This window comes from Puntigrus tetrazona, chromosome 24, assembly GCF_018831695.1.
Source record: "Puntigrus tetrazona isolate hp1 chromosome 24, ASM1883169v1, whole genome shotgun sequence".
Lineage (NCBI taxonomy): Eukaryota > Metazoa > Chordata > Actinopteri > Cypriniformes > Cyprinidae > Puntigrus > Puntigrus tetrazona.
Genome location: NC_056722.1, coordinates 3,448,403 through 3,475,595, shown reverse-complemented (window position 1 = coordinate 3,475,595; position 27,193 = coordinate 3,448,403). Strand labels below are relative to the sequence as shown.

At 38.9% G+C, this 27,193-nt stretch overlaps 2 protein-coding genes across 4 annotated transcripts; one reads left to right on the top strand and one right to left on the bottom strand.

The window, feature by feature from the left end:
* Positions 1 to 445: 445 nt before the first annotated feature.
* On the bottom strand, positions 446 to 27,053 carry ift140 (intraflagellar transport 140 homolog (Chlamydomonas)). 3 transcript variants are annotated; one of them, XM_043226010.1, is made up of 30 exons: positions 26,895 to 27,053; positions 26,131 to 26,280; positions 25,082 to 25,306; positions 24,824 to 24,945; positions 24,271 to 24,410; positions 24,002 to 24,177; positions 23,448 to 23,539; positions 23,211 to 23,317; positions 22,779 to 22,918; positions 22,448 to 22,651; positions 21,883 to 21,955; positions 21,651 to 21,742; positions 21,441 to 21,568; positions 21,245 to 21,362; positions 20,771 to 20,892; positions 20,538 to 20,676; positions 19,816 to 19,947; positions 19,609 to 19,644; positions 19,331 to 19,527; positions 6,245 to 6,422; positions 5,762 to 5,952; positions 4,820 to 4,915; positions 4,596 to 4,728; positions 4,247 to 4,519; positions 3,971 to 4,153; positions 3,378 to 3,584; positions 2,817 to 3,029; positions 2,436 to 2,602; positions 1,983 to 2,124; positions 446 to 1,039 (listed from the first exon to the last, which is right to left on the bottom strand). In XM_043226010.1, the coding sequence occupies exons 2-30, from the start codon at positions 26,275 to 26,277 to the stop codon at positions 845 to 847; spliced, it is 4,368 nt and encodes a 1,455-aa protein (XP_043081945.1). In that variant the 5' UTR covers positions 26,278 to 26,280; positions 26,895 to 27,053; the 3' UTR covers positions 446 to 844. The 3 variants fall into 3 exon arrangements, with proteins under 3 accessions (XP_043081945.1, XP_043081944.1, XP_043081946.1); XM_043226009.1 differs by having other exon boundaries at positions 26,131 to 26,288; positions 26,895 to 27,052; XM_043226011.1 differs by lacking the exon at positions 19,609 to 19,644 and having other exon boundaries at positions 26,131 to 26,288; positions 26,895 to 27,052.
* On the top strand, positions 8,210 to 16,715 carry tmem204 (transmembrane protein 204). Its single transcript, XM_043226025.1, has 3 exons — positions 8,210 to 9,016; positions 10,325 to 10,480; positions 15,248 to 16,715. The coding sequence occupies exons 1-3, from the start codon at positions 8,770 to 8,772 to the stop codon at positions 15,490 to 15,492; spliced, it is 648 nt and encodes a 215-aa protein (XP_043081960.1). The 5' UTR covers positions 8,210 to 8,769; the 3' UTR covers positions 15,493 to 16,715.
* Positions 27,054 to 27,193: the final 140 nt, after the last annotated feature.

Genomic DNA, 27,193 nt, shown 5'->3' with positions numbered 1-27,193 from the left:
CTGCAGCGGCGGTGAACAGGTCTTTGTCCACTTTTACGATTAAATACCAGTTCAAATCAATGCAAACTCGAACGAATGAATTAATGAAAACAATAAAAGGGAAATTATATGCCAGCTGGGCGATGCAAAACCTGTATAATCTTATGAGCCGAAACAAACTGAAATGAAATTACAATTAAACTGATTATCAATACAACTTTCCTCGAAAAAACTAACTTAGAAGAATTCGCTTTTGAGACAAACAAACTGTTCTGAAGAACCGATTCGTTGAGAGGAAACGACTTCATTTTTATTCTAAATGGCGGGAAAAGGGCTCATCAGCGAATATGAGAAAAACAAATAAAACATATTATGAATTATTAAACCACATTATATCTTCCACAAAAAACACTTGAACATTTAACTTCGAGGCAGGTAATGTAATTCACTCAATTTGATTAGGTAAATATAGAAAAATTTATTAAAATGTATACAAGATATATGATACAAAGACAGCAGAACAAGTCCGGTCATTAAATAATTAGTAAATCGTACAAAATGACTTAAATATAATGGTCCCACGGCGTTCTTGTTCGAAAGGCCACACGCATCACGTGCGTAAGTGCATTCTGGGCATTTGCACACAAGCTGTTCTACTTAAGGCAACCTGCAAAGTGGCTTTAACAAAATCACACAACTATCAAATACATCCCATTTACTAGACTGGCAGTCCCATAGAAATATGGCACATTTTTTAGAAAAATGGGGTGAGCAAACCGAGACTCGGTCAGGCAGGCTTTTTAGGCTAGTTGTGCGCATTTGAAAAGTGTATGCCATTTTCTCCAGGTCTCTTGAGGACCGTCTCCTAAGCCAGTGAGTGATTGATGTTCTCGTCTTCCTCCACCTCTTCGTCATCCTCGGCGGCGTGAGCGTTCGTCTCTCTGTAGACCAGACGGACTCCAGCAGAGTTCTGTAGAGCCTCCAGACTGGGCTGACTCACATACAAGCTCAAGTTTATGTTGGGACGCGTTGATCTCAATTCCTCTATTTTACTCCAGGCCTAACACACATACAAAAACAATATTTAATCGAAACATAACTGGAAACAGACGCTAAGGGAATAGCTCATCAAAAATGACCGACCCTCATGCGATCGCAAACAAGATTATAGGTTTGCAGTGACCAAATTTGTTATCTTGCACAACTTTATTCCAGTGCCATGCAATAAATCTGCGTTAAGAGCAGACAGGTTTTCAGACCCGCATAAAGAGTCTTCAGACCCCTTTTTGTGTCCCACAGGAAACAGGAAAAAAATACGAATGACATGAGGGCAAGTAAATAATGGTGAAAACTATTTCTCCAGACGCAGTGCTTGGCTATAGTTACTTATAAATAGAATAAATTGGTTTTGTTGGAACAGTTTATTTATTTATTTGGATTAAAACAAAATAGTATAGGTGAAAACTTTAATTGTTGCATGTTTTATGTATAATGAGTGGTTCAAGTTAAGAAAACAAAAGGTTTTTATACCACTGCAATGGACTGATAAACTGAGCAGTAAATATATTAATAAGTAAAAATCTCTGAAGCTTGTACAATACATTTTAACAGGCATAATTAAGTGTGAAAATGACTAAAGGAAACATCTAAACCAACTAATATGATTATTCTTGATGAAAGTATTGGTATGGTATTGTATAAGGTGCAATAATGACATTGTTTAAGAAATATAATAATGACGTCATTCAATATGTTCACCAAAAACAGGAGAAGCCAGTGCATAACTGTGTAGAGCGAATGCATTTAGAGTATTTTCTCCTCAAAGGAGTCTGAGTGCAAGCCTTCATGAGATGCACATACGTAGTATGCTTGCTCGCTTTGGATGTTTGTAATGACGGAAGATGAACGCAAATGCGTCGGGTCCAAAACCAACAGTGTGAGAACTACTGCCTTGGATTCGGACCGGAGCAAATGTGTCCGGTGTGAAAAAACCCCCATCATACCTGCTGAAAGTTGCCATGATGGCAGTAGTGCTCCACCAGGAACCCATACACATCTCCAACACGCACCGCGGGGTCCAGATCCTTCTCTTCCAGCAGAGACTCGCACACACGCACAGCTTCCACGGGATCCTCCTCATGCATCCTACACACAAATACATGAACAAATGCGACCCTGGAGCACAAAAGCAGTCATAGGTAGAATAGGTATACTTGTAGCAATAGCCAGCAATACGTCCCTTTTTCTTTTATGCCAAAAATGATCGGGATGTTAAGTAAAGATCATGTTCCATGAATATGTTTTGTACATTTCCTATCACAAATATCTAAAAACTTCTACTTAACTTGGACAACTTTAAAGGAGATTTTCTCAATATTTTTTGCACTCTCAGATTCTCAAAAATAGACCGGTCCAGGGTCACACATGAAATAAAATACTCCTTTTTCCATCAGTACCTTCGTGCCTGAATGAATCTCTTGAGGAGGCCGAGTCTGTGCGTCAGTATGAGGTGTTTGCCGTCAGCCTCGTCTCCGCTGCGACCCTTTGCTTTGGACAGACACTTGCACGCCTCGGTCAGAGCGCCATACGCCTTCTCGTAGTTCTGATAGTCGTCAATTTCCACCTGCGTGCATTCACGAAAACAAAGATCCCAGGAAGGGACGGTCACAGAAGTGCCATAGAAAAACCGATTTTGGTTCATTTTCAGCGAACAGCTCCTAAAAAGAACCATTTTTCCTTAGCGTGCAGAGCATTTCAATAGTATCTAAAGAAACTTTTTTCCACTATAAAGATGCTTTTGTGGCATGGGATAGTAAATGTGTTTCATGGACACACACCTCAGCGCAGGCCTCGTAGAAGCCAGCGAGCAGATCGAGCGCGCGTCCTTTTGTGTAGAAGCCGATGATGTTCTTCATGATCTCCGGGTCGTTCCTCCAGTCCAGTGACTGCAGGTAGTTGGCTGCCATCACGTAAATCTCCTTCTGTCTGGAAACACCTGCGAAAAACACTATTTTCTCGGTATCGCCGGATTTCAACAGAGCCCGCATCGCCTGTCAAAAAACAAGAACACAACATTTTTGCTTTTAGAAGAGTCTGGAGGTTAAGTGTAAATATAAATAGGCAATATATATAAAATCAAAACAGAAAAAAACACATTTTTTCTGAGCCCCAATAAAAAAAAAAATTGTAATTGGCTGAGGCTGATCCTATAGTTATATGGCTAGAAATTAAGATTAAATACGTATAAGAGCTGATAAAGAATAGAGCACGCTAAATACCAGACTGCAAATACAGTCAAAATCAAGTATTTACAAGAGCCATGTCATACAATTAAGTGAAAAAGCGTTACTCCAGTCAATAATTAGTCAATCAGCTGTTGGTTTGTACTCAAGTCTAACCTTGATCTTGTTTCCAGCTTGTGTGTATTTCTTAGTGGCTAAGTGATAGTTGCCCTGCCGCATGCAGCAGTCTGCGATCTTCTCCAGAAGCTCCTTTCTCCCGGCCTCGGACAGATGGGACGAGTCTTTTGGCACCGTCAGACTTTCGGCCAGATCTTCTGTAATGGTCAAACTGTGGTCCAAACACAACTGGAGCGCCTCATGGTACTACACACACACACACACACACACACACACACACACACACACAAACCCGTATGCATACACCGTTTTAAAACACTATTACTACTATTGACATAAAGTTTAACAATCCATAACAACGGAATTAGACCACAACTATAAAGATAATGGCAAGAGGAATGATATGATTGGAACGAACTTTCCAGACGATGAATTATAAAAACATCGACAGCCGATCAGAATCCATCTGGCTTCGAGAGATTGAGCATTTAAAGCATCAGACGATAAAACTGCAGCTTGCACTTAAAAGACAAATTCTGCGTTACAGTGTGAGTGTGCCTTTTTGTTCGGTTTGCATGCATGAATACTATGAATACTATGAATGTCTGTGTGACAGTGCATGGCGTGTTCACCTTTTTGGCAGCCACCAGCAATTCCACAGCTTTCTGGTACTGAGTGTGCTTTATGAAGAAATCAGAGCAGCGTGCTAACAGGGCAGGGTCACTGCTTTCATTCAGGTCCTCTGCGATCAGCTGCAGAGCTCCAAACTGCTCCGTGGCAAAAGCTAGCTCTAAAGCCTTAGACACATGACCTGCCTGGAAAGGAGGATCGGAGTAGTCTTTTATAAGCCATCAGCACCACCTAGCGGTCAAGTTTCACATTGCATATGCTTGCTTGGATGGGTGTACCTTGTGATAAAGCATTACAGCTCGGTCCATGTGCGTCCCTTTCTCTTCATAATACATGGCCGTGTCCATCATGTCCTCTGGATTGCTAAGCAGTGCCAGATTCATGAGCTGCTCGTCCAAGTTATTCTCTTTACACAGCCGGATGGCGTTATTATAGGCTTGCGCGCGTGTGTAGAAGTGCACCGATTGGCTGATTTCATCCTGTCCCTCGTACTGCCGTGCCACATGATAAGATGCGGCTCTGTTGCCCGTCTCGTTGGCTATCTCACTCGCCTGTCGAATACAGAGATCACTGTAAAGTGTTTGGTTCATGTCATTCAGACGCAGAGGGAACTTTAAATCAGCATACCTTTTGAATGTTTCCTAGATAACAGTGCACACGCACTTGAGACAGGTAGTCCTGAGCGAGGTCGTAGTAATGAAGCGCAGCCTCCATGTCTGATTGGCTCTCTAGATAATGACCCCACCACTTGTACAGATCCCTGGCCAATCACACACCAGACGTCAGAGAATATCAAAGCCAGACTGCAGGGACCAGAATCATGCATCAACGAATCATTGAATGAAACTCACTTGTCCTTCATTTTATTGATGTAGATCTCCAGTGAAACATTGTCCTCCATCAGCATTCTCGGCACTTCAAACCGATGTGTGTCTGACTTCTCAAAACTAATATAACATAGACACACACACACACACACACACACACACACATAAATATATATACTGTACATATACATACATATAAATATGGTACATATACACACACACACACATATATATGTATATATATATATATATATATATATATATATATATATATATATATATATATATATATATATATATATATATATATATATATATATATATATACACACACACAGTGTGTTTTTCAGTTCTTTAACTTTTATTTATTTATTACTTTTAAATGAGAGATACAAAAGAGATGACAATAACTATAATTTTTTTAAATTATCACCCCCCCAATATTTTAGAAAGATGTTTCTCAAGCTCACCAAGGTGTGTTTATTTAATTAAAAATACAGTAAAAATATTGTGAACTATTATTACAATTTAATATCAAACATTTGGTCGGTAGTGAACATTTAGGTAGCAGAATGTTTTACTGATACTTTTATACTTTCCAGTAATGATATATTAAATTGATCAAATATGAGAGTTTGTCACAAAAAATATTTTCACATAAACATAATAATAGTAAGAAGAAATGTTTCTTAAGCACAAGAAACAAAAAAGCTAATTAAGAATGATTTCTGAAGGATCATGTTACACTGAAGACTGGAGTAATGATGCTGAAAATTCAACTGCATCAAATAAATAAATTATACTTTATATTACAACGAAGAACAGTAATTTTACACTCAAATATTTCACAATATTAATATTTTACTGTATTTTTCAACCAAATGTAGCCTTGGAAAGCCAAAGAGGCTTCTTTCGAAAACCTCTGAACAAGGATGCGTCTTGGATGCGTGTGAACGTGACACTCACTACACCAGCGCTAGGTTCCTGTCTCCCATGGCCTCCAGGTGTTTGGCGTAGCTGTAGTAAGTGGTTCGGAGGTGAATACGGTCGTGCGTTTCTGCCGTCTCCACCGCCTGCTGCCATTGACCCGCCGCCTGATAAAACTTATTCAATAAATCAAACCTCCCGCATGACTTATACAAACGCTCGGCATCCTCCTGCGGTTAAAAAAAAAGAGAGAGAGAGAGATGCTGCGATAAACCCAAACGTTTAAATCCAAATGTTTGTTCTTGTTATTGTGCTGAATGAGACAGAGAGGCTCCAAGTGCTCTAGGTTTATTTAGACAACGCTGTGTTTGTGCTTGCGTGCTTTAAACACCACATGAAACGTCACTCACAATGTATTCAGCTTCCATCACGTGACGCACCTCGGAGCGAGACACATATATCACATAAGAGCTGAGGTCTGTGTACTTGTCCCCTGTGGAAGGTGTTTGTGCGTCTTCTTACCAGCATGCCCAGCTGTGTAGCCAGAACGGCCACCTGCGCCTCCACCTCCGGCTCTTTCTCAGCGTCGCGGAGCGCACGAGCGGCCCGTGCGTTTCCCATGTTCCCCAGACACACGCGCGCCACGTCCAGACGACGACTTTTCACACACATCCGAGCCATGTTCTCCCACACCGCCTCGCTGCACACACACACACACACACACACACACACAGAACATTCAGCTCACTTCAAAGAAGGCTATAAGACACAAAAACTTTAAGTTGCTATATGGTTCTTTGGTAATGTCCTTGATGTTTAATGTTCTTTAAATCAACAATCAACACATTTTTTTTTCTAGAGACTATTACCACACTTTCTGAATTACTAACTTCCATGACTTTTCTAAGATTTTGTGATTATTTAATGAGACATTAAAAAAGTTTTTGTTTGCATAATATAAGTGTGTGTGTATATATATATATATATATATATATATATATATATATATATATATATATAGAAAAGGAGAAATTATATGTAGAAAAAAGGATTGTTCTTTTTTACTTAAAAGGTTTACAAGGACATCATCACAGTTTAAATCACAGCTCTTTTCTCTGCAACCATAGTAAAGTGTGCAAAAAAGTGCACTGAAACATTACACGAAGCAACAAATCTGTCTTTAAAGAGCGAGAGGGTGCTTTAAAGCTGATATTTGTGGAAACCCTTCACACTTCAGCACTTCGCAGCTGCTCTTTGAGTGTTTCTGCTGTTTCTCCCTCCGTTCCACCTCATGAGAGAACCGTCCCAGCTATGCATGGAATGACCCCATCAACACCCAACACTCTCTCGCCCACATTCCCTCTCTCCCACTCGCTTGGCCCTTCGTGCCCTCCCTGCTTTATTCATCCACTCCCATCTGCTCTTTATTTATCCAAAATCCCCCCGTTCTCTCATTTTTTTTTTCTTGCTCCGTTCAGCTTTTAGTAGTTACAGATGTGGGCTGTTTATTAGAGCTAAGCAACAGGAAATTCCCTGAATCTTTGGGGGCCCAGAAATGGAAAAGGAACAACAGAAAAGTAGAAAGGGAATTATGATTTCCACCCTTTCTTTTGATTAAACATGGAAATACAGTATATTTTTACATGGTTCTGGGTGGCTGCAAGTCAAAAGAAAACCCTTCGATCTCTACGATCTTTTAGTCTCACACCTATCCTCAACAAGATACACGATTTGAGGAATCATTTATGTCTGGAGTACAAACATTGCAGGAAATAAAAGGTTTCTAAAGGTGGTTTTCACAATAATGCCGTAAAGGTTCCTCAAAGAACATTTTAGAGAAGAGCTCTTAAAAGAACCATGTTTATTAATGAGAAGAACATTTTAGAATTATTTTCCCACAACTGCATTCTTTTTTTTTTAAAGGCAGTGATGTCATAACATTTCTGGTTCCTTAACATTTCAGTAAACAGATCTTCACCATTTTTTCTTAGTCTGATGGACACTTTAAACAGCTTTTTACGCAACGGAAAGTTTCCATGGATGTTAAAGGTCCTTCATGGGAACTGTAGATGCCAAAAAAAAAAAAACAAGCTTAAAATGTTTTTTTTTTTTTTGCCATTTAACTTATATATATAAACAGGAAAGAGGATCTTTTTGAACACATTAAAAAACGGTTCTTTTAAGAGCTGTTCCCTGACAGGTTCTTTAAGAAACCCAAAACGGTTCTTCTATGGCATTTTTGAGAAAATGGCCTTTTGGGATTCTGAAGAGTGAACCTTTAACTTTAAGAATGTTTAGAAAGGAAAGATTCCATGGATGTTAAAGGTTCTTCGCAGAACCACCAACGCTAATCAAGCACCTTTATTCTTAAGAGAACAATTGGGCTTTAATGTTTGAGTGTAACTAGACCAAAGATATCTATGATATTTCATCTCCTGCTCCATTAATAACCAGCTCCCTAAGTCAAAGAGAGAAAGAGGACGGGTGTTGCATTCTGTTCTGTCTACTTTCCTTCCAGGAAACACATCCTGTAGCTGGAGTAACGTGTTTGTCACCGACCAAGAGAGAGAGAGAGAGAACTTATTCTCGAGCGCTCGTACCCTCTCATCCCACTCCTTCTGAGCTTTTCAGGGATAAAGCGCGCACATGCTCGGCCGTGAACATGGGAAATTGGTTAGGATGAGTAATCAGAGATAAAACGAGCGAGGAAAGAGTGTGGGAAAGAACGAGGAAAGGAGACCGCATCACGCAGACATTCCTCAGCAGGGAGACGAGGAGAGAAAAAAAAAAATCAGCCAGCGCACATCTGGAGGAGAAAGGGGGAGGACCGGAGCGCGGCAGAAGAACGGAGCGGATTAGAGAAAGCCTGCGTGTTTATGTGATGGCCTTGGAGGTCCAGCGTCCAGCCTTACGAGCAGCAGTGACCCCCGACTCCGAGGAAGAGGGTTAGAGACTGCCGTCAGGACTCGAGAATGAGTGGCGATGTCCTCTAGCTAACCTCTCACAGCGGACAGACGTTTCGGGAATCGGGGCGCTCCGGCGGGTGCATGGCCGTGCGCAGGCTGGTGGTGGTGGCGGCGGCGGTGGCCCTGCTTTCTCTGGTGCTCAACAACTTGGCGACGTTCAGCTCCAGCTGGGTGCTGCAGGTGCTGGAGGACGGACGGCGGCGGAGCGTGGGGCTCTGGAGAGCGTGCGCTAACGAGGACACGCACGCTCACGAGAACACAGCCTGCCAGAGACTCAGCTGGGGATCGGAGCTCGCGGGGTATCAGGAGTCACGCAGCACTGTCAAACGTGAGTCTCTGGTACAGCCTCTGCAGGCAACTCAATGCATTGATACCCTTTCATTTAACTAAGAAAGATAGCACTTTTTTTAAAATGTGTTTTTAACGGATCGTTAGGTTATATGCAAACGAACTGAAATGTTGCTAAACAAATCATTTCAGAGCTAAGCATGATTTGTAAGCATATCTAAGCATGTCTTATACACTGAAAGCTGCGGTGTTGTAGATAAGCACTAAAAAAGTAATTATTCATTGCATAATGGTTAGTTAAAAAATACACTGAAATACTTAGAACTGTCATTCAACTCTTAATGAACATATTAATGTTTTAATGTTATATACACACATACAACAATAAAAATGAGTAAATTATGTATTATAAATAATAATAATATTATATAAAAACTAAAACAAATTAAATGCTTTATATATATATATATATATATATATATATATATATATATATATATATATATATATATATATATATATATATATATATATATATATATATATATATATATATATTTTATTTATTTATTTATTTATAAATGTGTGCATAAATATTTTAAAACCAAATACTTTTTATAATATAATATAATATTATATTATAAGTTTCTATAATTTTGTTTTATTTATTTATACTATTTATTTATTTAGTGTTTCTCTTTCTGGCACAAAAAAAAAAAAAAAATATATATATATATATATATATATAAAATAAACAATTTGTAAAAACAAACAAACATATATAAATCTATATCTAAATTTGTTATTATATATATATATATATATATATTTAAATATATATATTATTATTTTTATTATTTTTATTTATTATTTTCTTTTTTTACAAATTTCAATGATTTCCTATAAATTGCCAGCCTTAAAATCTTATGTAAAATTCTTTAAATCTGAGTTCTAGACATCTAGAGCACATTTCTATTTAATTTGGCTTCAACTAAACCATGGCAACTATCACTGGACGAGCAAGCAAGCAGAGATTTGCAGGCCTGCATCATGCAGCCTGGCACGTCTGTCCATCTACCCTGATTTAGAAAGAGGAAACGGATGAACACAGTGAAGGATTGTCTTTCAGGAAGTGACACCCACATTGGCACAGTTGTGTCTTATAGACATCTGCAGCTGGATCTTCCTTACAATGATTCAGATCCTCTGCCTATACACACACACACACACACACACACACACACACACACACACACACGCGCACACACACACCTCTCCTCAAACATGTATATCTGAATCAATACGAATCAACCGAGCATTCATATTTCTGTTTTTTTTTTTTTTGCAGTTCAGTTTGACATGATGCGGGCATGTAACCTGATGGCTACGGTGGCTCTGACCGTGGGTCAGCTAATCTTCCTGTTTGGGTTACTGGAGATAAGTCACATTACCCAGGATTCTCAGTGGTGGGAGGAAGCCATCGCTGCCCTGTTCCAGTTAGCCAGTGAGTGTTCAAACCCGCTTCTACAGTCGCTAACAAACACTAACATCTCCTTTGAGGAGCGTCAAGAAGCCTCGCACAAACACCACACACCCATCTTCAAACGACACATTAATTCTTCAATATCAAACCGTCTGTCCTCAGAGATACGGCCTCTATTGTCCTGTGTTTGTTGTTCTGCATTTTGGGAAAGGAAAGATGGAGCTTTGAGGATCTGTAACAGAACAAACATCAACAAGGCACAGCGGCCCGAAGCTACACACAATTCAACAGAAAACAACAGGGTCCTGGCCAGAGGCCCGCTCACAAATTAAATCCGCTCCCATTCGGGACGTACGGAGGCCTTTCTCTTCAAAACTCGCTGATGACGTCCCATGAAAGTGTGCTGGCTGTGATATTATTTTGTGTTATTGTGCATGCTTGCTGCATAACTATACTGTCTGCATAGACTTTTAAATGCTAACTTGCACACTTTTTTCACATCAGCTGTCCATTCACTAATAGTCCATCAACGAGCATGTGTCTGTGAATACATAAACATCCAGGGGACAGTTGCATAAACTTCTTCCATGTTAAGACTAGTTAAGCTGACTAACAAGTAGTTAGCCAAGAGCATTCACTTTTATTTTTTTGGATTCAACATAGATTAATCTACATTTTCATGCAGCTGAATTTAAAATTATGACCGGTCTTAAAGAAAAAAAAAAAGTTAAAATTAGCTAACTTTTAAGTCTAGAGCATTCTAACAACTAGAGATATACCAATAGGCATGATTAACCAGTAGAAATACGTCCACCAGTAGAGGTTTTGCACTACTGCCTTCATCGTGCTTATGCACTGCTTTGCACAAGGTCAGGAAAAAGTATTGTCTGCACACTTTTTTAAGCATTTTTTGTGGTTTAAAAACAGCTAAATGCACATCTTTTAAATGCAAACAACAGTCTTGGCAATGGTATGTTGACTATATTTAATCGAAGGAGGCGTATGTGTATCTTCACAGAAGCAGTGCTGAGAACTTTCGTGAATTACTTCTATTTCTCATTGCCCGAAAAACCACCTCACGCATGCACAACCTTTTTTTTTTTGGGATATATGGCCGCTTCCACAAAATTGATGCATTTCCGTACTTTCAATTCACAATTTCAATTCGCGCAATTTGAAAGGTGATTTAGTAATAGAAAATTACATTTACACAGTGAAAATTATGCAGTGTCTTTTTGGGGGACTTATGATAGGACAGATCAGAGCTGGCAAGAATTGAATTTGGAGAGCGATAAGGGGGTGGGATTGGGACAGGTCCTCGAGTCGGGATTCGAACTTGGGACGCCCGTTGTTGTTTTTGTCCTATTGCTCGTAATCAGTTACTTATCTACAGCAATCTCTTGTACGGTTCTTTTTCTGTCTCACTGCCTAACTATAAACTCTAGCAACCACTTAGCAACCATCAAACAATACTATTATAACCTCTGACAACACGCTAGCAACCACCCAGAACACCCCAGCGTTGTGGCACTCTTGATTTATTCACTCACTTTGATCACAGCGGTTGTTTTCTTAACCTCAGGTCATTTTATATAGACACTCTGATCATTTCCTGTGTAAGATAACGAGCTTTAGATAGTCTCGTTTTAGAAAAGCTCTTTTCAGGTTCAGCAAAGCCGTCCATAGCGGTGGCTGTGCTACGACGGTGGTCCGTTCCCGCTGAAGTACATCAGTCCAGCTAATAGTGCGCAATGTGTGTGTCGTTTTAAGTGTGACATTGGTTATATTTAGCTAACGGGGGTCCAGAGCAGCAGAGGCAGCCGAGCAGCTCCAGAGAGCGACAGTCAGGCGCCAGGATATCCCTGCTCAGGACGAGGAAGTGTCTGTAACTACCTGTTATGCAAACCCAGAGCAGCAGAGGAAAGACGGGGAGGGGGACCGTGACAGTACGGAGGGGGCCAACGAGTGTCAGAGTTATTAGACGCAGACTTCAACGGGAACTGATGATATTTTAAGAAGCACGGAGCAATAGGGAAGAAAGAGATGTGGATGTATGTGACGCCACAAAGAAACATGTTTCATCTGGAACGGTCTAGTGTGTGTGTGTGTGTGTGTGTGTGTGTGTGTGTGAGGAAGCAAGTGTCCTGATTAACTGTCCCCGCAATACTGCGTCTGTTTACACAATCTCTAGGGACAGACTATGTCTGACAAAATGAAAACAATTATGTCCTCATACTGCAATATAAATTATAAACAAGCACATGCTGCTTCCATGAAGTAACCCAATCAGATGCAGGCAAGCCATCGACTCCTTATAAACATCCATACGTACATCAGACATTCCTGCTATATTCTCATAGTTTAAGTGCACTGACTAGACATTGACACAGCGGCGCCATTCAGCGGGGACTTTTCCTTAATCACCTCCCTCAAGGACACGACCATGATGGCTCAAGGCTAGTTTGTGGGCCATTTAATTGCAGTTTTATTCTAAAGTACTTTATGTTAACGAGCGTTATAAGCTTAAAGGGATGGTTCACCAAATGTTTTTTATCTCTCATCCTCACGTTGTTCCAAACCTGCTTGAATTTCAATCTTTTGTTGAACACAAAAGAAGATATTTTAACGAATAATGATAACCTAACAGTCGCTGGTCGCCATTGACTTTCATACTATGGAAGTCACTTGAAAAGCTGTTGTAAAAGGGCAACATACACACAAACTTGCAACTGAACAAGATCTTGAAATCTGTATTGATGAGCACATTATTTGGAAACTGTAAATAGCCTACTGTGAGGTAAAAACATTTTTATATTTGTGTGTCTGTGCATGTGTAATATAAACTAAAGTTCAAATTAATGAACAAACAAAGGACAAATAAAACATTATTACTAAATAACACTTAATGTTGCTGTGTGAGCTGTAGTATTTAAACTGTAGTAACTAATTAAACAAAAATAAAAGAGCACTTAAACATTAAAGCATACACCTAGACTGAAATCTAACACTTCCAAAATACTGTTAAATACATACTGAATGTCACATGAGTGTAGACGTGACTGGACTTCTGTGTGCTGTTAAAATCTCAAGCTATTTGACCGCTTGAAATACAATCTGACTGAAATGCATTTCTATAATTGGACAAGGCTAGACATATGGATGCGATTTAGATCTGAGAGATTTGGATTTAATAAAAAGATAAAGAATAAACAGTTCATGAGAAAGCAAGTCAGTCAGAGAGAGAGCAATACGTGAAGCAAAAAGAGAAAAACTGTTCCTGAATAAATGCAGTCGAGCCTGTTACAGTACATCATGTTCCAGTTCAATCGTATAAGTGTGTGTGAGTAAGAGTCGTCAGATGAACCTGAATGAAACAGAGGGAAGGAAGGAAGAATGGAAGGATAGAGCAGAAAAAGGAAGGAAAAGGGATGACACCGGGCCAAAAAAAGCTGCATTCAGAATAAAAACAGAACAAATTAATGCCTCGCTCGCTCTTGTTTCTGCTTAAATAAAACAAGCACGTGTAACGCGATCTGAATCCTGTAGCTTTTTCCATTTCGTCGCTCTCCTGCCCTGAATTCATCTCACATCCTCTACGTTCTGTATTTCTGGGAATCTGCTGTTGTGTTTTCAGGCCGCAGTTATTATTAACACATGTGCTCGGAGTCTTTACAGGAAGCGGGAGACGTACTACTCCTATTAGTCAAAACCAGCCAAAACCAACTCGAATCAGTCAAAAGGGAAGGAGATTGAGCTATTATTATGGTCGTGATGAATTAAAGGAATGTTTCGGGTTCAGGCCCTGCGGTCAGCTGTGCGACATGCTTTCAAACACCAAAGAAATCATTTGGTTTGTCAAGAACGAATATAAATGGTGTTTTCTAGAGAATATTTTAATTTTTAACGAATCGGGAAATTCAGGAGGGTTTAAAAGCAATGATGTGCAGCTAATGATGTGTGTAAAAAAAAACAAAAAAGAAGTCTACGCTCTCATGTCATATCTCATTTCCATCACAACTAAACTTTCTCAACTATGATTTAAAATTTTTTATATAATATTATAAAAAGGCATGGAGTAACTGTTCACAACTAAAATAGTAACATGCATTATTTTAGGTAATTATTACCTAAATAATTTATTTTAATCTATACTAGCCATTTAAATATAATGCTGATAAATATATCAAATATCATGATCAAAGACAGCATGAAATTAATATTTACAATATTTTCCAAATGCATGTACCCCCTAAATATTTGATTTCCAAAAAAAAAAAAAAAGAAGTGTATATTTTATAAAAAATACATTCCTATAAATCATCCTAGTGGACAGAAAGTAAATATTTTAATTTAATAAATTCTCTTTTCTTTTATTTATTTTTTTCCCCACCGCTTATAACACTTGTTTAGTTCTCTGACGAAAACAAAACCCTACAAAAAGATATCTGAAAAAAACTAAATCCAAGACTTGGCGGTAATACAGCATAACGAGAGATTTATAAAAAACACCAAGAATTTGTTGCTATTTAAATTTTAGTTATTGACAGTAGTTATTCTAATTAGCATACGCATTTGTTCTTACTTATTCTATAATGTTTTGCATATTTTGTATTGTTATATTTATTCCCCTTCTACCCCGTCGTTCTTGAGAGGAGTAAACAAAATAAGAATTTCATTGTGCTCTAGTACATTTGGCAATGAAGCGCTGTTGAGAACAGATTGTCGCTTCAGCTGGTTTTAAGCCATCTTCTAAAACTAGGTCCTGTCTCTCTCTCTCTCTCTCTGCAGGTTTCGTGCTGGTGATCGGTCTGGTGACGTTCTACAGGATCGGCCCTTACACTCATCTGTCCTACGCCTGCTACGTTAACATCGCCGCTTGCTTGTTTGCCACGCTAGCGGCCGCCATGCTAATCTGGAATATTCTGCATCGCCGTGACGACTGCATGTCTCCACCGGTCATCGTCATCAGCCGAACTCTGACCACCACCTTCCGGCCGCGTCTCGACAATGACTATGTAGAGTCGCCATGCTGACACAAAGACACACTTCACCCGAGACAAAACACAGGTGGATATTCAGACACAAACGGAGTTCTGCCTTTTTAAACGAATCGGATCTCATGGACTCTTACGGACGAGGGCGGTGATCACGTGACCGCAGAAAGCGGATTCGGACTGAAAACTCGAGTTCAAGAGAGGAAGTGGCGCTGTGGATTGCGAAGAATACGACAGACTGATAAAGATCAAGCTGGATCTTGACACGTTTATGTTCACAAGTGCACTTATGAGAAAGTAGAAGCACATTCGTATGCACACATATTTTTTTATAGTTCTGTGAAAGATGGAGTTTCAGATTTCAAAAGGAGTCCAGGCATTGAATATTGCTCCCAGGTCAATTGAATACAGTCCTTTACAGGCCGGCATGGAATCTGCACTTTTATATACAGGGAAAAAAACGTCTGGACAGATTTAAATTGGGACCTTTTACATGTCCAGTCATTTTTGGGTGTGTGTTTTTTGCCTAAAGAAACCAAGTCTATTTTTAGAAAACATTTTAACATTTGCATTATGATATATTTATTTAAAAAAATAGCCCCCAGATTCTTAATATAATGTGCCTAGATCCCTCTGAGCTTTTTTTTTTCTTCATTAAAATAACCATAAACTAAAGCAAAACAACAAGTACATCTGAACATCATAAAACGATGACGTAATGAGAACTCTGGGGAAAATATGCTAAGTTGAAAACATGCTCGATTGCTTCATTTTAAGCAAATATTCTAACATATTTAATCTACCAATATGAGACGGAAATCTTTTCGGTAATGAAAACAGTAATTCTGCTTAATTAATAACCATGACACGTCGCCTAATTGCTTATTTTTGTTTACACAAAAAAAAAAAAATCTGGAGGTGCAGATTCTTTGCAGGTCTAGTCATTTGGTACCAAAATTATTTTATTGACTTCTGCATGTGCATCTGACAATTTATCTGATATTACAGTACATAATCTACTAGATGCCAATGAGGAAACTCTGTATAGTCACCAATATGAATGAAATGATCTGAAAGTGATAGACTGGAACTATATCAGTTCAGTAAACAATAGATATTAATATTTGCTAACCTGTGCCTGTGGTACCCATATAGGAGTATAATATAGAGCTATATTAAGTATATTATTAAAATTTCACATTTCACCTTGAGTGGGACTGGTATAATATTATTAAAGAAATAAACAGAGCCATTCAACACTCGGAGGGGATTTTCTGGGTTTGACTGTGTGTGTGCGTGTGTGTGTGTGTGAAAGAGTTCGGTGAGCACAGAAGAGAGTCAAGGACAGTCTGAATGAGAGGAAATGAACGGAGACACACATTATACTCCGCTGTGACCCCTGATTCCAGACTGACACTTGAAAGACGATAACGTGAGAGTAATTCATTTCACAGAAACTATTGGCATGAATAAGAGAAAAGGGTCAAAGAAACTTTCTACAAACAAACGAAGCAGCACAAGTGCTTTCAACGTCGTTATTCCAAGAAATGTTTCTCGAGTGGCAAATAAGACTTAAGTATCACAGGAAATCATATTTATATTTAAACAGTTATTTTAAGTCACACAGAGTTGGGACGAATGGTCTAAAAGGTGACCTTTAAAAGGTGAAAGGTTAAAGGTCATATAAACATATCCGACAGGCCGTGCCGCAGACGAACCCTGCAGGGATCCTTCGCGGTTCTTGAGAAAGGGATTGTTAAAGACAGGCGGCGATAGATCACTCAGCTCAAGCTCTTTTCCTTCTCTCGCCGTTTCATCTGTTGCTAAAATGAACTAAAACAATACAGCAGGAATGTACAGTACACACACCCCACACAGTCATGGAAATCTGTGTCTTTTACGGTAGCGCTCTCGACCACTTTGGCGTCTTTTGGGAAGTCGCTACACACACCTACATATAAACATCAGTACCCTTACAAGCACGCGAAGTACAATTACAATTCCCATTATAAACATGAAACCACACACACCCTTCCCAACAGCCACTTCTGTATATTTCATTCAAACAGGGAGACGGCAGTGTGTGTGTGTGTGTGTGTGTGTGTGTGTTTAGATGACGATATCCTCTCTGGAAGTGTGACTTATACGATATAAACATCTGACTCAACGTCCATTACCTCACTTATCAGTGGGAAACCGTTTTGAGGATGAAAATCCTTTTACGCAGCATCTGCCTTTCTCTGGAAAGGATGGTAAACGGCGATCGTGCCATCTCGCACGTCCTCCACATAGACCCAGACCGCAGGGTGTTTCACTCGCTCACAGTGACTCGGTTAAACACCAGGGGAAAGCTTGTGTTTTAAAAGCTGGTGAGCTGCCTAACTAGGTAGCGCTTTCAGACTAATAAATTCACCAAGGCATTAATTTACGATTCTCGTCACCTGAAACAAGTAGTAGATCTGCTACACTTTGATCTGACTCACCGAGGGAGAAAGCATTACAAAAAATATTTAATATCAAATAATTAAATCGAATGATAAATTAGCTTATAATCACATCAAACCCTGCAAATTATTACTATTGTTGTACTTTATTCTCAAATTATGAATGTTAACAACGTCAGTATTGTGTGACTATGAGTATAGTGTGTATTAGCTTGTAGATTTAAATGTACAGTATAATGCCCTAATTGTCACATCATTCGAATTTAATATTAAGAAATTCTTTTCAGCCGACTGAGGCCATAGCCTGTTCTCGCCGGGACGTGACGTAATGATGCAGCGCCATGCTCGAATTTCCAGCGAAAACCTACCCGTACCACTCAAATCAGAAAACATTATAAGAAGCTCACCCTTGTGAATCAGACTGAAGGCAGGCAGATAGTTTTGAACACTGGCTGGTTATGTACTTGCTCAAATATTGATTTTGGATCATTTTTAACCAAAAAAGGTTACGACCAAAACTATTACAAATTGTATAGTATAATATATACACATTTGTAAATAAAATATAAACAGGCAGATGACAAAAAAAAAATTGAAACTAAATAAGTAGTCATATTACTAAAACTGAAATAAAAATGAAAATCTAATATAAAAAAATGATAAAATGAAACAAAACAACCCCATAAAAATAGAAATAAATGATCATTTACAATATTAATAAATACTATAAAAACATACAAATCAGCAACCGGCAAATGTTTTGTTGCAAACAATTGGAAATATTTTCATGAATTTTAACCAGATTTATTTTAGGATTATTTATATACCATTACAGTTTTATTTTACTTTTTTTTTTTTTTTTTCAGTTTTGAAAAAAAAAAAAGTTTTATTTCTATTTGGTTTTAGTTTTCTAATTACGTTTTTTTAATCTCAGGTTTTTTATATTTAATTTCAATTGAATTTCAATGAATTGTTTTTAATATGTTTTAATTAACAATAACACCATTTTTTATAAATCAGCAATCGATTGTCCTGCACTATATACACATCACTATCGATCGCTACAATCGTTTTTTGCCCATTAGATTCCTGCTCAAAAATGCTGTCTATTGAGGCATATTATTACACAAATCACACAAACCAAACACTTATCTAGTCTTTGGTAGGCAAGCGCAGAAAAAGTGTGGAAGGGTCCATTTCACTTCGTAAAAACTATTTTTAACCTGACACAGCACAGTACCTAAATAACCCTCATGCACAAGAGGCTGAAAAAGCTGCAATATGTCTAGCACGTTTTGATAGAAGTAGTGCAGCCGAATGTAAAAAAGTGGCTGTAAAAGCACTTTCAAATGTTCTACCAATCTCAATTTCTGACTTGCACCTAAACTTATTATGAACCTCAACAAGTGGAGAACTGGCGTTTGTGTGTGTACCTCTTGATGAGTTTGATGGCTTTAAATGCTTCGTCCATGTCCCCTATAGTGAGGTAGAAGCTGAAGTTGAGCATGGCATCCCGGGTCTGTTTCTCGCAGCTCTCTAACCCTACAAAGTCCCTGAGGGCTCGCCGTACCACCATTTGAGGGGACGAAGGCACCTGGGACGAGACCGCCTGATCTCCGCCCTCACCCGGCTGACGGCACAGAGAGAAACATTCGTTAACGATACACATTCTTCTCCCAAATGACTTCTGGGTGACTGTGAGGGTACTCACATAAGGGAGAACGAGGCCTCCCCTTCGAAATAAGAGCTTAGCAGTGGCAGAACGATAAGAATGAAAGTCAGAAAGAGTCAAATGAAAAAAGTTGCAAGCAAGAAATACAGAAAAATCGCACAAAGGGCTGAGATATAGAGATGCACACAGACTGACAGACAAGCACAGGAAAGAGGAATGAAGGGTGTCTGTATCTTGTTTGTCTACCTTGCAGATATAATAGTAATACGGTGTATCTAAAGCCAGTAGAGAGAGCAGCGGAGCGGGTTTAGGCTGTGAGTCCTGCAGAAGGAGACCGTGTTCCTGTGTCACAAAGAACGTTACCACCAACACGTCCTCCTGCCGGGAAAGATAAAAACCACTTCAACTCATATAATGAACTTGGGTCTATTTTGAACTACAGTTTTTGATATGACAATTTAATCATATATATATAAATTATTTTTTTTTTGCATTTGTGTCTGTTCTCAACCAGGTGTAAACTGATGCAAAAAATATTTTAGAGGCAAAACATGAAGCAGATGCGTTTAGTAAAATTTGCTCTCAAAACAGTTTTGTAAATAATTTGCATATCTCTTGCATATCTCATACGCTCTTGGGACTGAAAATGGTTAAAAACAGACTGCACTAAACTTTTTTGTTAATTTTTAAAACACATTTTTACAAAATAGGTAATAACTAAAACCAAAACAAAGATCAAGTTTACAAATGTAAATAATAATAATAATAATAATAATAATAATAATAATAATAATGGTTCTTGAGATTTTATTTAGGCACCTAAAAAAAGGGTGATGGATGATGTTTAAGCTATTGAACTATAAGTAATTTATAATTACTTAAATATGATTTCTGAAATATAAAGATAATCAGAACAATTAAACAATTAAAACAATCATTAATTTCATATTCATTAGGTTGTGTTTTACCTTCTCTATTTGTGATTGGCTGCTGGTGTGGAGGTCAGAGTTCACGGGAACAGTTTCACACACAAACAGACGCGACTCGCTCTCGTCCCAGAACTGAGAAACAGGGCAGCGGGCGGCCAACTCCCCCTCACATCCAGTTCTTAAATCAAATACAATTTTTTATTTATTTTTTTTTCAGAGAACGTCCATCTATATTTATCTGTGTTCCTGTAAGACTACACAAACATAGGCACCTTTGACTGTCCTCAGACTGTGCAAGACTGCTCTCAGGCCTTCCTGTGAAGAAGTCGAAGTATGACAGCGTGTCCAGCTCGATGTCATAGAAATACACTTTGTTATCCGGCCGCCCGTTCACCTACAATGTAGAAAAATCTATTATACACACACACGCATATATATATATATATATATATATATATATATATATATATATATATATATATATATATATATATGATTAAAGTTGATAAAACTTATATGACATACATTGTTAAAGTTTTGTGATTTTTTTTTATTTTTTTTTAAGAAAATACTTGTAAAACATAAATAAAAAAATGGGTTTGACCATATTCCACCTGCTTTATTCCTGCAGTTCAGTTTTAATATGTTATCTTAGACAAAAAGGAATGAGGCTTTTGAACAGTACCATTCATCAAACCTGTATTTCAAAAGAGCAAAATCCTTTTAAAAAATGTCTTTTTTTCTACCTGAGTAATAAGGAGGCTCAACTGACTTCCGCTGGCATTGCATTTGACTGATCTCAGAGCGCCCAGGTCGGGAATGAGCTCAGAGAGGTTCTTCGTGACGCCCATGGCTTTGGCCTCCCTGTGCAAGCGAAACACACATGCATTATGCACGCATATATACATTTACATACGTTTGAGTAGATTAGCGTGTGTTTACCTGCGTGTGAGGTCAAAGACCCTGATGTGACACGTATCTGTTCCCACAGCCAGGTAAGATCCACACACATTCAGCAGTGTCGGGTTTCCTTCCGCTTCAGAAAACACCAACAACTGCTTCACAGTGCCCTGCACATTCACACATGCACACTTACTTGGACACAAACTTGTGCCTATTCACGTGTTAAAGAATGTGTGTGTGTGTGTGTACCTGCGGTGTGCGGATCTGGACGCGGTTTGGTTCGACAGTATAAATGTTTTCTTCATGTACCGCAAGAGCGGGAGACTCACACTGGAAAGAACCTTATGATAAAAACAACAAAATTAAGCAGAAATGACTTTAATATACCATGACATACAGTCAAGTAAGCCCCGATTCTGCGTAGTTCTGCCTATCAGTCATCATTTATGTGTTGTCTGGAAATATCACGTGTTTATTGTACCTGTGCTGTGTAGGGTTTGTCCTGATGGTTCATACACAGTGATAGATTTCCCGTTCCACACCACGACCATATCCTGTACAATCAAATACGAAAATATGGTAGATTTTTTGTAACGTTTGATTAATTTTGCAGAAATAATAAATATATATATTTGATATCTTATTGCAGATTTTAATGAATACTTAATTTAATTATAAATGAATACTTAAATTAATTATAAATATTCTTTTATTTGTTTAATATTATTTAATTTTGCTAAACTAAAAATTTTTTCAACATTTTTCAAGTGCTTAAATCAGTTAGCAAAATAATGTTATTATTATATAACACATTTAAATAAAATAATACATAATATAGATGATTTTGTACATAATTTAGTATATTAATCAGTTTTAACATCTGTAAAAGTGGTGGAAATAAAATCCACTGGTTCTAGCCATTTAGCAATAAAATAAATATTGCGTCTACATTTATTTGTTGTAAAGAATGATGTCGTCTTGTGGGTTTATGGTAAAATCATTGCAGTACATAATGCTGCTGTCCGAATGTGCCACATTAAATGCACCTTGGTGACTTGCACAGCTCTGATGTGTGTGTCCGCGTGGAAGGTGATGTGTGTGTTGGTGTTGAAGTTGGCCAGGCTGAGCTGTGTTGGAGCGAGCTGCACTGCTGCCATCTGCTGGCTGTAATGAAAACACATCACGTGCTCCGACAGGATCACCACACAGCTGCTGCTGCAGACGGCCAGCAGATGAGAGCCGGAACCCCACTGCAGACACACGGGGAGACAGACTTCAACAAACTAAAGCAAGAAGCTGAATTACTGTCTGTAGAAACCAACAGCACTTCACGCACGATGCTGTAAACATCCCTAAATATCCGAGGCCAGCGCTCACTTGTAGCCGCGAGACGCTTCCTTGCACCTCTGCCGGTGTCTGGAGTTTCCAGTGTATTTTTGTGTCTCCTTTCTGATCACTCACTGTCACCATGTGCCACAGAGCAACACGACCTCTGCTGGTACCTGCTGCAAGGACATCTGCAGGTGGAAACGCAAAGATCCGCGTTACTTCTGAACAAAATCGCACTTGTAAAACCACTTACGTTTGCGTTTTAGAAGATGCCTTTATATAAAATGACCTGAACTGTATTCAAGATACACGTTTCATCAAACGTGCGTTGCTCTGGGAATCAAACCTATTCACTTTTTTTTATCTTTTTAATAAGGATTTGCTAAATGAGAGATAAGAGAGATATTCTTTTTAAATGTTTCTCAAGCAGCAGAAATCAAACGGAAAATGATACACAAACTCAGGCAGTGGAAAGCTTACGTTTAGAGGTGCAGAAGGAAACACAGTTGAGCAGTTCTCCTTTCTCAAAGCCCAGAGACTCATCCAGAGCCAGAGCATAATGATCGTCCAGCTCTACATCCCACAACCTACACGAACACACGCAACCCTTCATCAGAACACATGCAACGTTTCAGGGCAGCTGCTGAGACGCCGTACAACACTTTTATATAGTATATAAGGTTAAAAAGACACTCAGAGAGGACTTGAGTTGTTAACCTAATGTGTTGTTCTCCTGATGCTGTGATGAGCAAACCGTTTTCAGTCCACACGATGTCCGAGTGCTGCCCTCCTCTGCCACTGAGCTTCACCTGTACACAAACCAGGGTTATTATAATTAACTAAAACCAAACCGTACTTTTTTGTTACTGGAAATTTTATTTCAGCTAATTGCTTATATGCGTTTGAAGCTCCTGGACTCATTTTTTGACTTTTAGTCCATCAACCGTGACAGATACGTAACTCCTAACATCTGAATCTGATGGAAATACTCACGAATGCAGTATAAGTTTGGTCATGGTTGTATATCTGTGTCTGTTATGTGTATGCGCTATTATTTTCTTCTGCATTTGTTTAAAAGAAAAGAAAAAATTAAGCAAAAAAAACAAAACGAAAGAACAATAACAAAAAAATGACAATTTCTTGACGCACTAAAATACCTAAAATTGAAATAACAACTATAAAAGACATTAAAAAACAATTGCTAAAACATGAACTAAAATTAAATGAAAAGATAAAAATAAAGAAACTAGTCTGGCTTTTGTGGTTGTTACCTTACTGATCTCCTGAGCGATTCCTTCCGGTCCAAGGCTGAACTGAGAGAGCAGCAGTGAGTCGGTTACCACGGCAAGAACGGCCCTCCTCTTGGAGTACCACATCTTCTGTACAGCATTCTCAACGGACAGCAGCGGCACACTCTGCGCCTGCTCATCCACACTGTACACGCACCCTAAATAACACACACACACACACACACGCATGCACGGTTAGAACAAACCCGCAGCATCTGAACATCTTCGCTAAACATCCCGTCACATCTCACCATCAGCCGTGCTGATATAGAACGCCAGTCCTTCCTGCGACCCCAGCGCAAACACTCCTTTATTGCTCTTCTTCCAGTTGAACATGTCCAGAGCACTTTCATCGCCGCTGACGGCAGCTCGAGCCAGCATCGCCACATCCCTACAGACAGAAACACAAAAAACTAGTAGCAGAAAGTAGAAAAATAAAATACTTTAAAAGGATACACGTGCATATACGCGTTTTTTTTATTTCGGTTAAATTAAATTACAATAAAATGAATTATAACAATTAGCTAAACTAAAGCAGTAGACATAAACAAAAAGAAGTAGCTCCGGCTGCAATGTTCTTGCACTAAACGCACACAGTTCTGCGCCAAAAGTTAAGAACTGCCGCTTTAAATATACTTTCGGTTTTAGATTTTAACTTCACTGCAGGTGCACAATCGCTACAATTAAGGAAAACATGTACAGCTACTCTTAACTTTCGCACCTCACAACTTCCTCTCTAGTCCAGCTGGAACTAGTACTGCCACTAAGCTGCTCAGAAATCATTACGGCACTGACGAGACTCACTCAGTAGGTGGTGGAGGTCTGAAGATGCAAGATGTCAGTGGTTTGCTGTAGTCATGTTTTATCAGAGGAGATCCCTGCAGTTTTCCTCGAGCATCCAGCCTCCACACCGCCATTACACCTGCCTGCGACACACACACACACACACACACACACACACACACGCACACACACACGCACACACACACGCACACACGCACTCAGTGCATATGAACCCTAAACATCAGCATTTATTATATTACACAGTGAAATGTGTGTGACCTGATCCCCCGTGACCAGTCTGCTGCCGTTACTGCTCCACTCCAGCACCGTGATGCAGGCGGTGTGTGTGTTGTTGGGCAGGGGCGTGTGTTCACCGGAGGGGTGTGAGAGGAGCAAGGTCTCGCCCGTCTCCCATCCCACCGCCAGCAGGGGTTTAGTCGGGTGCCACTGCAGCAACGAGGGGCTGAATCCCCGTTCCACATGACACAGATCAACATGCTCCCCCTAAAACACACGAACACACAGATAATACAAGACACCTTAAACCTGAAACTATTTCATGAAAGAACACTGGATCATAAAAGCTATTACGTTTGTTAGATTATAACTGAAATTATAAAACAATACATACACTACCGTTCACAAGTTTAGAAGGATTTTTTTGTACATGCTCAAAAAAACATCAAATATACTGTTCAAAATTTAAATATATTATCACAATCTAAAATAACGGTATTCTATTTTAATATATTTTAAAATTTTATTTATTCTGGTCATGCAAATTTTTATTATTATTACTCCAGTCTTCAGTGTCACATAATAAAAATGTATTCATATTATTTTAGTAATATGAATACATAGTATTAATGTATTAAACTAATAATATTAGTTGCGCAGTGTCATGCTTTTCATGATTCTTTGACAAATAGATTTTTTTTTTTTACTCACCAACCCCAAACATTTGAATGGATGTGCATCAGGGTTTCCACAAAAACATTAAACAATAATAACAAGAAATGTTTCTTGAGCAGCAAACCAGCATATTAGAATGATCGCGTCATTGTGACGTTAAAGACCGAAATAACGATGCTGGAAACTCAGCTTTTGCATCACAGGTATAAATGACATTATAAAAGATGCTAAAATAGAAAACGTGTTGTTGAAATTGTAATATTATTTAACAATATTATGTTTTTACTGTATTTGCTTAAATAATTGCAGCTCCAGTGAGCAGAAAAAGACTTTCGAGACCGTCTTACAGACCCCAAACTTTCGAACGGTAGTTATTGTGTTACTGAAAATGTATAGTAATGTAAATTATCTCTCACCTGTTGCAGGTAAAGATCCACACGGCCCCCGGTGGAGGCGTTCACAGAGCCCACGGCCAGCACACACGCACTGGAGTGCCATGAAATCAGGAGAGCCGCTCCGCTGCTGTCAGGGGCCTCAACACGGTGATCAAAATACACAGCCATGACCTACAAAACTACATATAATCACCTGACTGTTAATATCACAAAGCGCATCTTACAAATGTCATCAGATATTGATTATATTGATTGAGAAACTGTATATGACAGCTACAATTTTTTTAAAAATCTGCCTCTATATGGTTTACATGACACATTTCTGGTGAACAGAAATTATTGGTACTATAGGTATAGCTAGGGAAAGAAAACGATACCATGGTATTTTGATAAATACTATATTTGTACTATTTAACTATATACAGTGATATTTAAATGCTAGCGCGGGTACTTGACATAGCATATTACCTAAAAGCACGACATTACCATGCCACTAATTAAAAAACACGGTAATACCATGGTATTTTAGGTCAGTGTGACTCCTCAAAGTTAACGGTTTGCTGTGCCGATAAAGTTGTAGGTAAGGTTTACGTTATTTCTAAAGCTGTGAAAACTATTGCGATGATATTTTAAGCCATTTCAGCGTCAGTGGTTAAGCGTAATGGTAAATGTTGTTTACGTCTGTTTTTAACGTTAGTAAATCTGTCGCTAGCTCCGTTGGCTAATCCACACCGAGGCCTGCCGCTTTAAAAAGCGTTCAAATAACGACCGTTTGAAGAATTTACCTGAGAGCTCTTCTACTCAGCGCTGCCGTTACGACCGTGTGTTCTTCGCGCAGCATATGTATGATTTAGACGATGAAAAGATGAAATTAGCCCTTCGCCGTTTACGACGCGCCTTTAGCCGTGAAGCGTCTTTTTCGGTTGCCCGGACAACACCAAGAACAAGCGCGAAGAGGCGGGGCTAAAACGTGCGCGCTTGCGTCTCGACCAATGAGGTGAAGCGAGTGGAATAGCTAATGAGGTGCGTTTTGTTATCGACACATGTGGTCGTTAGGTTAACTGCAGGTTGATTGCAGGTTGTC

Excerpts from the sequence above, each read along its gene's own strand:
- tmem204 (XM_043226025.1), top strand. The coding sequence starts at position 8,770 with ATGGCCGTGCGCAGGCTGGTGGTGGTGGCGGCGGCGGTGGCCCTGCTT. Across the intron at positions 9,017-10,324 it reads GTCACGCAGCACTGTCAAAC|TTCAGTTTGACATGATGCGG; the intron begins GTGAGTCTCTGG and ends TTTTTTTTGCAG. Across the intron at positions 10,481-15,247 it reads TGCCCTGTTCCAGTTAGCCA|GTTTCGTGCTGGTGATCGGT; the intron begins GTGAGTGTTCAA and ends CTCTCTCTGCAG.
- ift140 (XM_043226010.1), bottom strand. The coding sequence starts at position 26,277 with ATGGCTGTGTATTTTGATCACCGTGTTGAGGCCCCTGACAGCAGCGGA. Across the intron at positions 24,946-25,081 it reads GACTGGTCACGGGGGATCAG|GCAGGTGTAATGGCGGTGTG; the intron begins GTCACACACATT and ends TGTGTGTCGCAG. Across the intron at positions 22,919-23,210 it reads TTCCTTCTGCACCTCTAAAC|ATGTCCTTGCAGCAGGTACC; the intron begins GTAAGCTTTCCA and ends TTCCACCTGCAG.